This window comes from Apodemus sylvaticus, chromosome 18 (genome assembly GCF_947179515.1).
Source record: "Apodemus sylvaticus chromosome 18, mApoSyl1.1, whole genome shotgun sequence".
Taxonomy (NCBI): domain Eukaryota; kingdom Metazoa; phylum Chordata; class Mammalia; order Rodentia; family Muridae; genus Apodemus; species Apodemus sylvaticus.
In genome coordinates this window covers 8998222-9013241 of record NC_067489.1, presented here as the reverse complement: position 1 = coordinate 9013241, position 15020 = coordinate 8998222, and the positions used below count along the sequence as shown (strand labels likewise).

General features: G+C 47.4%; 1 protein-coding gene across 4 annotated transcripts in view; it reads right to left on the bottom strand.

Moving 5' to 3' along the window:
- Positions 1-279: 279 nt before the first annotated feature.
- Positions 280-15020, bottom strand: part of Tmco3 (transmembrane and coiled-coil domains 3) — a 36240-nt gene continuing 21499 nt past the window's right edge. For 2 of the 4 annotated variants that reach the window (XM_052161895.1, XM_052161896.1), the window contains 6 exons: positions 14051-14171; positions 12222-12417; positions 8007-8157; positions 5868-5947; positions 4505-4654; positions 3330-3539 (listed from right to left, as the gene is read on the bottom strand). In XM_052161895.1, the coding sequence (XP_052017855.1) occupies positions 3426-3539; positions 4505-4654; positions 5868-5947; positions 8007-8157; positions 12222-12417; positions 14051-14171 (812 nt within the window). In that variant the 3' untranslated portion in view covers positions 3330-3425. Of the gene's footprint in view, positions 479-3329; positions 3540-4504; positions 4655-5867; positions 5948-8006; positions 8158-12221; positions 12418-14050; positions 14172-15020 lie in introns of those variants that run through there. The other 2 variants (XM_052161898.1, XM_052161897.1) reach the window with 2 other exon arrangements.

The following is a 15020-nucleotide window of genomic DNA, read 5'->3' as shown; positions in this document are numbered from 1 at the left end:
CTACCAAGAGGAAGTGACTGCAGGATGGTACCTCAAAGTTACATTTTATCCTAATTAGCTAACATGGTATTTCAGGCCTGATAATTGGGTCAAATGCATTCCTGAAAAGTTGAAAATAGAACTCTCTGTTCTGCTTGACACCTACAAAGGACGACAGCGTCAAGGCCATCTGCCTTCCCTGCATCCCATTCTGAAGTCGGCTCACCCAAGCCTTTCTGCATACATCTCTCTTCTCTTCATCTTTTTTTTTTTTTAAGATTTATTTAATATATGTGAGTACACTGTCACTGTCTTCAGACACACCCAAAGAGGGCATCAGATCCCATTGCAGATGGCTGTGAGCCACCATGTGGTTGCTGGGAATTGAACTCAGGACCTCTGGAAGAGCAGACGGTACTCTTAACCACTGAGCCATTTCTCCAGAGCCCTCTTCATCTTCTTAATGGGGTCTCCAGGTACTCCAAGAGCCTTGGCGTTTCTAGAACCAAGTTCAAGAAGGTTAGTGAGCCTGTGTGCCAATTCTATCCCCTCAGCTACTCCAGACCTTCCCACGTGCATGACAGGGAGAAATCCCTAACTCCAACCCGTCCATCCCTGTCGTGCCCAGTGTGCAGCATGCAGACTATGCACCGCTGATGTGGGTGTGATGTGGGTGTGATGTGGGTGTGATGTGGTGAAAGCCAGAGAAACCAGATATCCTTCCCTGTCCTACTGTCACCTCATCTTCCGGGAACACAGCATCTTGGATACATCTCCCTCCACACCTGGAACTGCATTTTACCTCAGCAAAACCTCCATGAGTGACTATGCTCTGAAGCACTGATACCCTGCAGCTGATCGCCAAGCTCTTGGAAGGCAACAAAACTGACATCTTGAGGTCTCTATCCAGGATCCCTGACAATGTCCCTTCCCAGTCAGTTTCCAAGCAATCGCTGACTTCTTCAGGAGTCACAGAACCTTGTAGCCACTTCTGGTCAGCAGCTGTGCCGGGATATCTTGCTCCCTCAGCATATCCCAAGCACATGGGAAGGGCGATGGAATCGGCCATCTGACACCACTCAGGATAGCAACATCACATTCTAAAAGCCCTGGCTCCTATCGCTCTCCACTTCAGGAAGATGCAGTCTATTTCAATTGACTTCAGTGGCTTAATTTACATTACTGCAATCCACATATGCACAAAAAGATACATAATCACACCTCATACTCTGTCCTGCTACCTTAGAGTATACGGTCAACATGTCCTGCTCTGAAAACCAGTATTTACAGAGAAATTCTTGTGTAAAATAACAGTGATGTCGCACACAGTATGCACATATATAACTGTAACTGTCAACTAAAATAGAAAATGTATGCACTGAAAAATAAAACACCTACTATGTGTGAATGTTTCCAGACCCAGAGTTCAGGTGCTACATGTCTAATCCCCAATACAACAGCATTGGAAGGGTGGACTCAGAAGAGTTTGTCCTGAAACTCAACTCTGTAGAGCAGGCTGGCCTCGAACTCAGAAATCTGCTTGCCTCGGCCTCCCAAGTACTGGGACTAATAAAGGTGTGTGCCACCACCACCCGGCTCTCAGAAGAGTTTCAATTAGAACTCGCCCTCACACAAATCAAGCATATTCTCAACACATCAAAATTGCTACATTTCTACTGTGTATAAAGTATTTGCTAATGTGTGATTTTTGTTACCTTTTAATAAACTTTTATAATTCATCATTAAAAAAAAAAAAGAACTCGCCCTCATGGGTGGGTTAATTACATTAATTATAAACAAGCCCCTGGGGGTGTGCTCTCTGCTCTCCTCACTACTTGAAATCCTCTATGCAGCATGCAGCCCAGGGGCGCCATTCCAGAGGTGGAAGGAGAGAGCCTTCCCCCCTTTGACCTTGAGCTTCTCAGCATCCGAAACTAAGAGTGAATTCCGGTTCCCAACAGACTATCCTGCCACAGCACCAAGGAGTGACTGACCACGCCCCTCAGGAGAGTCCGTCATTTCTACGGTACCTGGTAACTAAAACATACCAGCTAAACTCCAAAGTTAGAAGTTCAACATCTTCAGAATGCATTCATTTGGTCTTTAAGAACTATATGATGACATATGAATCCTTGTTAAAAAAAAAAAAAAACCCTTGGCTGGGGCTGGAGGGACCATTACGGGCGGTTAAGGGCACTCATGGCTCTGAGAAAGGACCCTAGTTTGGTTCCCAGCACTCACGTAGTGTCCCATGGTCACCCAGAACTCTAGGTCCAAGGCATCCACCCACCCCCTTCTCACTTCCTGAGACACCGGGCACACGCGTGATGCTCATGCACACACGTAAGTCAATCTAAAATTAAAAAAACATTGGCTAGATTTTGTCAATGATTAGTTCAATGCAAAACTCTTAACTTTAAAAATGAGATTTTTGGAGGCTGGAGAGATGGCTCATGGGTTAGGATACTGGCTGCTCTTCCCAAGCACCTAGCTTCAGTTCCCAGCACCCACGTGGCAGCTGATAACTGCTGATAACCCCAGTCCCTGGGGATCTGGCACACACACACACACACACACACACACACACACACAGGCAGGCAAAGAACCACATAAAATAAGTAAATCTTTTTTAAAAAAATGAGATTCTCAGTAAGTTTCAAATAATTATACCCTGATCATAAATGGTCTTTATTTAAGAATGCATATTCCTGTGATTCAAAATCAAATATCTTAAAAGTAAAACTAATAAAAATCAACATGAAAATGTTTTATTTAAAATAGTTACAAGAGACAAGAGGACATTGAGGATTTGTTTTGTTTTGTTTTGTTTTGCTTTTCGAGACAGGGTTTCTCTGTATAGCCCTGGCTGTCCTGGAACTCACTCTGTAGACCAGGCTGGCCTCGAACTCAGAAATCCACCTGCCTCTGCCTCCCTAGTGCTGGGATTACAGGTGTGCGCCACCACACGCAGCTGTGACTTTGAGGTTTTAAAGATCAAAAAAGTAAGTTTAAGAGCTCAAAAATAAAATTAAAATCTCATATTGCTATTATGTTTAATAACAAATATTTGACCAACAGATTATAATTGTACAATAAATAAAATGGCTAATTTTTCTTCTTTACCAAAAAATCATAAGCTGATAAATTAATGAGTAGAAGTTAATAATTTTCATTAAAAAAGGCACATCCAGGCAAAATAGTTCAGGTGATTGTAAAAGTGTTAAAACTCTGTACATAATCAACTGACTTCAAATAAATTACTCTGGAAAATTCTTAAACACGACAGGAGAGTCTTTGAAAATGCAAGCAAGCATGAGGATGCTGCGTCTGGGCCGGTGTTACGCTGTCTCTGGTAGGAAGCCAGCGGAGAGTGCGGCAGCAGACCATCTCAGGACTGGATACCTCAGGAGAATCCCCACCCCGCAGTCTGTTGGCATCAGGTGCTGTCAGAGACTTGACCGCCTCTCTGGTCTTGGCACACACTTGGTAATGGCTGCTTTCCACAGCACAGGGGCCAGTAAGAGGCTCAGGGTGGTCACACTTAGGATAAGGAGGTACACCTGCAGCAGGCAAACGGGCACAGTCACAAGAGTCCCAGGAGGTAAAGCGAACAGCCTACGTGTCTCACTGAGCAGCAGGAAGTCCTGCATTTTCAGAAGACACCTTGGGTGGCACACATAGAGAGTGTGGTCCCATTGGGTGTTGGGAGGTACGCTGTAAACCAGAAGTATATCCATCTTTAAAGAGGGGAAATGCCACCACGGGTGAGAGGACATTTGCAGTGGGAAGAAGTGGTATTCGACCTCTGATGGAACGCTCTGGTAAGTTCTGGTAACTACCAGGGTGGTGGCCTGGTTTCATTGATGGCCTGAAGGTGAACCCTCCAGGACCCCACACAAGTCAGAAGGTCTCAGAGGGATCCATCCTTTTCCCATGATACAGCTATGCATCCGGCTCAGGGAGGCCTCATTCACTCACTGGGAACCTCCACAGTGCTCCTACTGTGTCCTGGACACTGCTGCTTCCACACACCCCTTACACAAAGAGACAGCCTTGGACCACCGATGCTCCACAGACTTCCCTGAGTGTCAGTGGGAGCTTCTATTGTAGGGCTATAACAGCCCGTCACAGCGAATATCAGCCTGATAATTATAATTACTGTCAAGAAGAATGACATCACTTCTTGGCCTTTGGACTAAGATCAAATATAAAAAAACGACAGCAGGATTAACTAGTTATTTCCACCTAAGAAATTCATCATCTTATATGAGAAGAAAGCACCCAAGCCCAGCTTCCGTGACTCCCACCAAAGGCTTCCTTCCAGGCCAGTTTAGTGCCCTCTGAGAGTGAGCTGCCGCCCCTGAGGCCTGCTGTGCCTCAACTACTAAGTCAGGAGCAGAGGGCATAGGGGGTAGGGCTGGGGGTGGGGCTGGGGGTGGGGGTGGGGGGGTTCCCTCTTTGTAACTGCTTGGACTGAAGTACCCCGTGCTCCACAGGGCTCTCACTTCAGATTATAGACTCTCACCTCTCTGGAGATGATGCCTGCTCTCCGTGCTCGGCTCCCCAGAACAAAGGAGAACTCGCTGACCTGTGCCAGTCCTGCGGACACAATCCACTTGATGTACTGGCTGCTCCTTGGCAGGATGAGAGACAAGACCAGCACTGCCAACACAAACTGTAACAACAGTTTATCGCATCGCTATTCGTGACTGGAGGCCGGACAAAATCATTCTCATAACACAAAATTTCAATGGCTACCACAGCTTCTAGTCACAAATCACACAAAAAGGTGCATACATTGGCACATCAGATCACCTACCCAGAAGACACAAGATAAATAGATAAACTATTATACTCATCTAGAACAAGAAGGCAAAATAAAAGACTTGGATTCACTGACAGAAAATAAGCCTTCCCCCAGCAAGTTGAATCGATAGCATTAAATATTAGGTGCTTAAGACGAAGACTGAGTCCACACGTGAGATCTTCTCAGGAACTGGCAGGCACTCAGCACTAGCAACTCACCAGATACTGCTAAACAGGCAGTCACTCTGACTTAGGCACCAGTACAGGTAACACAGTTGTATTGGCGGGTTTTGTGTGTCAACTTTACACAGGCTGGAGTTATCACAGAGAAAGGAGCTTAAGTTGGGGAAATGCCTCCATGAGATCCAGCTGTGGGTCATTTTCTCAGTAATCAAGGGGAGAGGGCCCCTTGCTGGTGGTGCCATCCCTGGGCTGGTAGTCCTGGGTTCTATAAGAGAGCAGGCTGAGCAAGCCAGGGGAAACAAGCCAGTAAGGAACATCCCTCCATGGCCTCTGCATCAGCTCCTGCTTCCTGACCTGCTTGAGTTCTAGTCCTGACCTCCTTTAGTGATGAACTGCAACATGGAAGTGTAAGCTCAATAAACCTTTTCCTCCCCAACTTGCTTCTTGATCATGACGTTTGTGCAGGAATAGAAACCCTGACTAAGACAACAGTAGTTTGTGGCCACAAGGACGGACATTGGGAAATGCCCACTGGATTTCCTGCGTGCTAACACAGACCACCATCAGGAAGGAAGCATGGGCCGTCCTTAGACTTGTCCAGAACAAGCCTGCAGATCTAGAAAGATGCTCCCTGACCTGGCTTCTGGCAATTCCTAACATCTCAGTCCTGAAACAACACATCATCCTAAGAGCCTGACTACTGGCCAGCCTTGCCCCCTTGGTTCTGTCAGGGGACGGATCAGCAGGGTCTCCACACAGCGGCACTTGGAGACACAGGTGTCATTGGGGCTTTGCAGGATTTATACAGCTGCTGGCTGGAAATGAGGTCTCATGGGAAGTGCTCTCCTGTGTAACATGTGTGAGATTTCAGCTTCCAGTTCTAGGAGAAAGCCTCATACCTTCATGATGACCACGGACAGGGTGAGAAACACCAGCACAGTCAGCTCGTAGATCACAAAGGTGGGGAACACGTGAAGCCCTGTGGGAGAAAAAGACAAGACACCTCAGAACAGGGTCCAGACAGGACTGTGTCAAGAGAGAGGGAATGCATGAACATTGCTGTCATTATAGAAACTTCGAGGTACGTGAGAGCAATAGCTATTGTTTGAGGGACCTGGACTAGCATCTTTAGTAATAACATCCCAAGATAAAGTATCAGCATCAAAGTAGTCATTAACTCACACATGACAGAAATGTGTGGGTTTGGTTGTGTTCTAGTAAAACTGCATTTATAGAACATGTGGCAGACTAGGTGGGGACACGGACTAGCCCTTGTCGCTGGTCAGAAGATGGGCCGCAAAATCTGGTGCTACATCTACACCATGCTCAATGCCCACATAACCTGGTCATGAAACCTCCAGCCTCAACGTCGCGCTCCTCATCAGCCTCAGTGTCTCCTGCAACCCAGCAAGCCTTTCCTCACCATGGGCCATAAACTGTTCCTCGTTCCTCATGTCCTACAAGTGTGATCCCTGTTTAGATAGATGAACACTTGCTGGCCAACGTCCTGGGATCGCTACTGTTTCTGACTAGCAGCTGTCCTTGGACTTACTAATGCTCTTTCCAGAGCGAGGTATCTGCCTCGCTCATCTCACGGCTGAAGTGTTGTCTGATGGAGCGGAGGCCATTTATGTGGACAGAGTCCTGAACCGAAAAACCCAGTGACCAGAGGTGGAATGGCCAGCTAGGTGAGTTCCTTTGGAAATGAACTCGAATTCCCTTGATGAACTTAGCATAAAGGATGGAAGCAAACACATGCGGACTTATTCACCTGATCTGAGGATGTTTCTGTTCAGATAACACACTGGCAGAGTTCTGGGTTTAACAGTCTACTTTAGGGCTGGAGAGATGGGTCAGCAATTAAGAGCATGGACTGCTCTTGGAAAGGACCTGGCTTGGTCACCAGCACCTACACTGGGTGGCTTGCAACCACCTCCAGCTCCAGGAGTCTGTGACATCTCTGTCTTAAGGGCACCAGCATGGTGTGCAGACACATGCACATAATAAAAAACAAAGCAACTAGTAAAAATACAAAATGCAAAAGCCACTCCAAAAGCTAGATAGTTGCTGGGTGTGGTAGCAGATAGCTTTAATCCTCAAACTCAAGAGGCAGAGGCAGGCAGGATCTCTGTGAGGCCAGTCTGCTTACATATTGAGTTGCAGGACAGCCAGGGCTATATAAAGAAAGCCTGTCTCAAACAAACAAACAAACAAACAAACATATGGATCCTCAATGACCCCAGATGACAGGATATGGAGGGGAGCACACAGTAGCCTGGTGAAATATGGAAGTGGGTTAGATGGGAGCTGCCTTAACACAATGGACCATCAGGTGGGGACAGCAGGCAGCAGGCCAGGGAGTCAGACCTAGCAAGCTGTCAGCATGCTCAGTGGGTGTCACAGGGTGAGGCTGGAGTGCTGAAGAGAGGGAAGATACGGCCATGTGCTATGTGGGTCATCACGCACTCGGCCGATGTCTTCTGCCCCAAATCCACTGAGAACACTAAAGTGCTGGTAAGTGGTCTCACTTCATCCCTCCTAGCTGCTGGGCCTCCCACTGTGCACCTCTCCTTCAAGAGCTGTGGACAGCCTTCTGTATTTCTACGTAAATTGTAAGGCCTGGCATTCGGGTTCCACGTCTTCCAGGGACTGCACTCAATCTGCAGACCGCAGCAAGGCACATGAGCATCCAACAGCAGAGAGCAGAGAAGCCAGGGTGCTTTACGGCTTCCCTCTCCTAGCTGTTGCTCTGGTGTCCAGGGTAGCAACCCACCCTATTCCCACAGTTGCACGGCATCATGGGACGTGTGGATGGCACATGGGGCCCTGAAGAACACCTTAAATGATGACATACATTCTCAGCTCCACACTGATGAAACCTGACAAGCAACCAGATAGTTCTTGTCCTTTTGTCCTCCTCCCATTTTCCCTCTTTTAGGACAAGTCTTTGCCTCAAACTCTAGGAAAGCATATTTCTATGCAGACAAAACAGACAATCTTGCGTGCTTCTCGAGAGATCACAGCACTGTGGGGAGTACCTATGGATGCGAAGAAGATGATGGCCAGGAAGTCCCGGATGGGCTCGATGTACGCCATCATCTCCTCGGTGACCATGTGCCCTTGGGAAGAGACCAGTGCTCCAGCCAGGAAGCAGCCAAGCTCCATCGAGACGTCCAGCAGCTCTGTGACCTGAGGAGGAAGGAGGCAGCTTCATACCTGGTACTGCCCTGTCAGACACTCACTGGTGGAGGGTGCTCACAGACAGACGCTCGACAGACGCTCCTCGACCCAGCAGAAGAACCTCGGTCAGAAAAGCTACCGCCCAAGTCCCACCCTAGAGACACAGGTTCCTATGAAGCCCCAGGAGGCCCCAGAAAGAACGCACACAAGAGACTGACATTGGCTGAGTCAGTCATCCACATCCGTAAGAGAGAAAATCCAATATTTCAAAGTCACTCACGTAGACAAGTGTGATATTTTTAAATGAGGATATTTTCCAATCTTTACTGTGAATATCTGTAATGTGTTGTTCTCTTTATCTGTGTCAGGAAAGAGCCATACATGCTCCAGAACTAAAGCTAATCTTCTCACTGACCTCACAGAGAAGACAGACAGCCACCACAGGCAACCACACTGACAAGGAAGTAGAGAGAGCTTCCGCGGGTCCAGGGGGAGAAAAAGCAAACACGTGAGGCATGTCAGACAGCACGGTGGTGGGTCATCACAGAGTAGTTCTTTAACTCTTGCTCTGTTAGGCACAGAGCTCAAGACTGGGCCAGAAGACTGCGGGGTGTCTAGCTTCAACAGGGTGTGAGAGCAGGCAAAGAGAAAGAGGCAAAGCACCAGCAAATCAAAGTAACAGCCTAACTTAACCATGTAGGAGCAACCTACACGCATACATTAGCACAGACACATGCACACACCAACCCACTAGATGAACATACAAACACACACACATATAATACATATATATACATATATACATTACCCACATATCTTTACAAAAGTGCACATGTACATGTAATTCCTCACACAATAGGTACATGAATGAATTCAAGTGCATGTACCCACATGTATACAACATGGCTGGCTACCTGGATTCTGACAGGGTTATACTATGAAGCAATGACCAAAGATTCTATTATACATGTGGCATTCAGAAGTACATGTGAGAAGTGGATCCTTCCCTCACACTGACACTGAACTCACAGCCCGGGTGACTGCAGATCTAAATGAGAAAGGGGAGCAATGCTATTTGCAGACAGTAACAGGGAGCAACGTCATGGGTCCAAAGGAGCCAACATCTGTGGATGGCGCGCTGGATACACCATGTGCCATCTGTGGATGGCACGCTGGTCACGCTGGGTACGCCATATGCCAACCTCAAAGAAAACACTTCCTTATTGGAGTCCATTGAAATTAAAAACCACAGTTTAATAAAAATTGCCGTTAAGAGCGAGCCACGGCCCAGAAGACTTTAGCGAGAATGGACGTGACATAGGACACTACGCAGCCATACAGACAGAAGTGCTGGTGCACTCTACATGTGAACCTGGAGGCGTCAGGCTGGGAGAAGCCAGACACAAACAGCCACACGTGTCTGACCCCACACATTAAAAAAAAGAAAGCCAAGCATGGAGGCAGAGCAGCGCTTGGGGATGAAGAAGACAGCAGAGTAAGGGCAGGCTGCCGTAATCAGTGGGGAGAGCGCAGAGAGAGCGTCACACAGTAAGTAAGATGATTAAAATCCTGAAGGTTATGACAAATGAATTTCGCAGCTGCTTTTTAAATGACACAGACAACTTGCCAAAATAAGCCCTACAAATGAGTAAGTATTACCAATCCCATAAAGAAAAAGACTTTGTAAGGACACATCCCACAGCAGATCCCAGCAGCCCCAAAGCAGCACCAATCTCAATTACTGCACGGATATGCAGTAAAAACAGAAAAGCTGAGGTTAAAGACAACACTGAGAATGGTGCGAGAACTGGGCTCCCGTCAACGTTAATGTCACAGATCCGGCTTTGGGCAAACCTGACCGGCAGTGAAGGTAACCAGATGTGTACTCCAGCCCCCAGATCCCACCTCTTTAGAAATGAGATCTGGGGGCAACACCATGGAGACGACACACAACAGTTCCCTAACACCACCCCAACAGGAGCAGCCGCATGGACTGTGAACATCGAAGGCCACAGCTGCTCCTGACAGCAGCTGCAGCTGTCCAGCCAATCCAGATGAGTGATCAAGGGGAAGAGCCCAGAGCCCGGGAGGAGTTACTCTCATGGTCGGCACGTCCTGGGGAAGGCGCCATCAGCCTACACACTACAGCAGCTTTGCTGGACCTTCCTTTCAAAAAGAAAAGACTCTGGAATGGGTAAGGCGGTGACATATTTAAATGACTAACACATTTTGAAAGAGTTAGTCATCATGAACAAAAACAAGTTTTGTGCTTCCCCAAGGTAATAAAAATAAAACCAAACATAAATAATTTACCTTAAAAAAAAAAACCTGAAACTTGGATGCTGGGCACAGTGGTGCATGCCTTTGTATCCCAGCGCTTAGGAGGCAGAGGCAGGTGGATTTCTGAGTTGGAGGCCAGCCTGGTCTACAGAGTGAGTTCCAGGACAGCCAGGGCTATACAGAGAAACCCTGTCTGGAAAAAACAAACCAAAACCAACCAACCAACTACCATCACTACTACCACCACCACCAAACAACAACAACCAACAAACCATCAACAATAACAACAACCAAACCAAAACTCTGAAGCCTTTCCTGTCAGACAGGCACAGTTTGAGGAGGAACACTCAGGTCCCCAGGCACCACGCTGCCTAACTCTGGCTCGGCCAGGCTCCCTGCCAGCCTCTCCTAACCCTTAGCACTGCCTTCCTTCCTTGGTTCTGACAGTGCTCTTTTATAAGTACTAAACAGACGCTCTCTCAGCCATACACAGCCTCTGAGCTTTTGCTCGCTGAGTGACTCCCTGGAGAAGCGCCTGGCTTTGTGCGGATGAGCAGTCTCCCTGCCGGGCGGATTGCCTTGTGTGCTATGCCACCGTTCCTATTCCTTATTCATTTAGTGTATGTATGCTTGTGTATGCAGATGGAGACCAGAGGGCAACATCAGGTGCAGTACACAACCACATTCCCTCTCCATTTTATCTATCATCTATCTATCTATCTATCATCTATCTTTCTATCTATCATCTATCTATCTATCTATCTATCATCTATATCTATCTATCATCTATCTATCTATCATCTATCTATCATCTATCTATCTATCATCTATCTATCTATCTACCTATCATCTACCTATCATCTATCTATCTATAATCTATCTATCTATCTATTTATCTATCTATCTTTGCAGGTATAGCATGTGACTGAAGTTGAAGCTTATGACTCAGGTGGACTGCACGGCAAGCAGCCCCAGGGATGCTTCTGTGTTTGCGCCACAGCCCCTTAGCTCAGGGCCACACTTCTCACCACCTTAGCCAGGGATCTGAACTCAGGCAAACACTTCAACAACTTCAGCACTTCAACAACTGGACTGTCTCCCCAGCCCCAGTGTGCCATAGCTCCTTTTCTCTCCCCTCAGAGGACAACTGGACTGGACGTGGCTATTATAATCTAGTGCTATGAACATGCATGAGTTTCTGAGGGAACACGCACAGCTGCTGGACAGCACAGTTGAAGTGTGAGGCGACGCCAGTGCTGCTGAACTGTTTACGGCGTCTCCAGGCCTTTCCCTACTCTCTCATGGGAAACCTACTTTCTAACACAAATCTTGTTTGCTTTGTTTTTATTGTTATTTTATTTTTTAAGATAACATATCATTCCCCCTCCTTCCCCCTGTAACCCTGCTCATATACCCTGCCCTTGCTCTCCTTCAAATACATCCTTGGGTCTGTTTTAAAGTCCTTCCTTTACAGCACGAAAAGCCGTGCCATGCTCGTCCTCACCGAAAGGAACAAACAGTGGCTTCAGACTTGATCCAGTGTCTTGAAGGCAAAGCTTAAGACAGTAGTGTGCTCAGGTGACTTTTTGTGAACACTTGTCCGTGTTTAAAACTGCAACACTCACAGATCATACTCTCACAAGGACTTGGATAACCACACGGGCTCAACCACGCAGGACAACTGAATAGACAAACACTCTGATTTAGTGCCTTAAGCACTAGGGAGGCGGCCATCGGCCTCCTGGAGGCTGTGCGCGGGCCACACAGACAGCGCAGACAGACACTCGAGTTACCGTCAGCATCAGGAAGGTGAACGCCGACACTCCCAGGACAAGGATCTCTTTGTTCCCCTTGCTCTCCACGTGCAGCTTCCGATAATACGGTCCTACAAGATACGTCTTCATAACAAGACACAAAAGAAAGACAGCAGCTAGCGAAAAGAGGATTTGTCCGATCAGAAACAGTATGCGCAACACTTCCATGACGGCGCTGGGGAGGAAAAGAGAGGAACATCATCTCACTCCAGGGCATTCCTGTAGAGTCCCTAAGTGATCTTAAAACAGTTTTCTTTAACGTGTTACAGAATGAATGACCCAAATCATACTTGTTTTTATTTTATTTTTAAAAGCTAAAAGAAAACCTATACTTTACATTAATTTAGAAAATTAAGTCATTTGACTCAAATGTGAGTTTCTTGGGGATCTATGCTTTGAAGTAAATCAGTCTCTGAGACTGTAAAGAGTTTCCACTGGGGTTGGGGCGGCGCTCAGTGGGAGAGAGTGTTTGCTCACAGGCATGAAGACCTGAACTCAGACAACTAGTGCCAGGAAAAACAACACCAGAAAGGTGAGGGTGTGCTAATCCCAGCAATCAGGAAGCTGAGGCAGGCAGATCTCTGTAAATTCAAGGCCAGCCTGAGCTATATAGTGAATCCCATGCTAGCCAAAGCTACATAGTAAGACCTTGTCTCAAACGCCAACAGCCACATGCCTGCTCGGAAGCCCGGTGCTGCAGGGGTCAGAGGTGGGAGGACACCTGGGGCTCCAGATTAAGGAAGAGGCATTGTCTCCAGGGAATAAGACAGTGTGATAAAACAGGGTGCCTGGTGGCTTCCTCTGCATGCACACCTCCCCATATGCAGGTACGCTGCATACACAGGCACACACACCATACACTCGTTCATGTACACCATATACATACCACATACCAGTACACATTCATGCACATGCATATACAGCACACATACACACATATACAGCACAAACACTATACATACACATACACAATACACAATATAAATATGCACACACACACACACACACACACACCATACACAGATACACACACCACATACACTCACAGGTGCACATGCACACATACATACAGAGGTCTCAACTGAGAACTTTTGACCTTATGGATACTATACGCTAGAACTATCGTTAGCGGGTACATGTACTGGAGAGAAGCACAGTGTTTCTGTGAGTAAGCTAGAGCTTGTCTGTTCAGACCAGGCTTTCAGTCTCTCACACAGTCTACTCTCTGTTCTGAAGGCTCTCTATATCTTCCACCGTGGCTATGTCCTGGCTGGCGGTCCTGGAGGCCTGCTGGACTGATAAGATGACCAAAGGCTTTCGGACAAGTTAATTTTTCCCGGTTGACTTCTTCTTCCACATGGACCAAGCAAGAGCAGACTAGGTTTGTGGAGAAGAATGAAAGGACTGAGAGGATGTAGCAGGCCAATGGCAATGACATCCACCACGACCTCTACACATCGCCACATGTCACAACACACGTGTGCAAAGACCCATGTGCATCACACTCCCAGAGCATCCTCGGCACACACGTATGCCACTGTCATGATGTTGTGTGATATTCCAGCCCGGGAGCTGGTACACAGCAAAGCCAGCCTCGGCTTGTTGCATTGGCCACAGCCCATGCTCGGAGGCGTGGACACGAGCTCAGGCGCCACACGGGGGAGGCGCGTGGACACGAGCTCAGGCGCCACACGGGGGAGGCGCGTGGACACGAGCTCAGGCGCCACACGGGGGAGGTGCGTGGACACGAGCTCAGGCACCACACGGGGGAAGGTGCGTGGACAAGCAGTGGCAGCTTGCAGACTCACCTGGAGGAGGTGCTTGCTCCCGCCTGTATGAGAGTCGGCATGACGGCAATGAAGAGCCCCAGCTGCACGTCTTGCATCACCAGCATGCCAAGCAGGACTGTGCTGTAGTCAATGTCACCTGCTGGGGAGACAGCTTCTCAGAACAAAGTCCCCCAGGCGAAGCCCAGGCCTGGCGGCTGCAACTACTCAATAAACAAAGGTGCGTGCAGCATCTGCCTGAGTCTAACTTGCCGACCGTGACAAGGTGGAGGGGACCCGACTCCACAAAGCTGTCTGCGCTCCGCACGCATGCCACATCTACACACGCTAAATAGTAAAATAAAAATAAATCACAGGGAGTGACATGCTTTCAAAATAACATTCAAATAAATGTTAATATTGATGTTAACAATCAAATAAATAAAATGTTGAATAAATTCAAAATAAATTACAATAATCTTTGTAATTTAAACATCCACAGACTTTTAAGGATCTCTTTGGAGACAGGTGGGGCACACCTGCATCCCAACAACTGCAAGGCCGAGGCAGAAGGATCCCTTCAGGCAAGAGTTTGAGGCCATCCTGAGCAGTGTAACAAGGGCCATCTCAAAACACAATTTAGAGGGTTTACAATCTTTAAAATCAATGTTTGCTCTCAAAGAAAAATGTATTTAATTACTTTTGTTTGAGATGGGGGTGGTTTTATTCCATTGTCCAGCCTGGCTCTGAGGCTGAAGTCTCTCAGTTAGAGAGGCTGGAACTACAAATGCACACCATTGCCTGAAAAACTTTCTTTTTTTCTTTTTTTTTGCTTTTTGTTTTTTGTTTTTTTTCGAGACAGAGTTTCTCTGTGTAGCCCTGGCTGTCCTGGAACTCACTCTGTAGACCAGGCTGGCCTCGAACTCAGAAATCCATCTGCCTCTGCCTCCTAAGCGCTGGGATTAAAGGCGTGCGCCACCACCTCCCGGCGAAAAACTTTCTTATAAAGAAA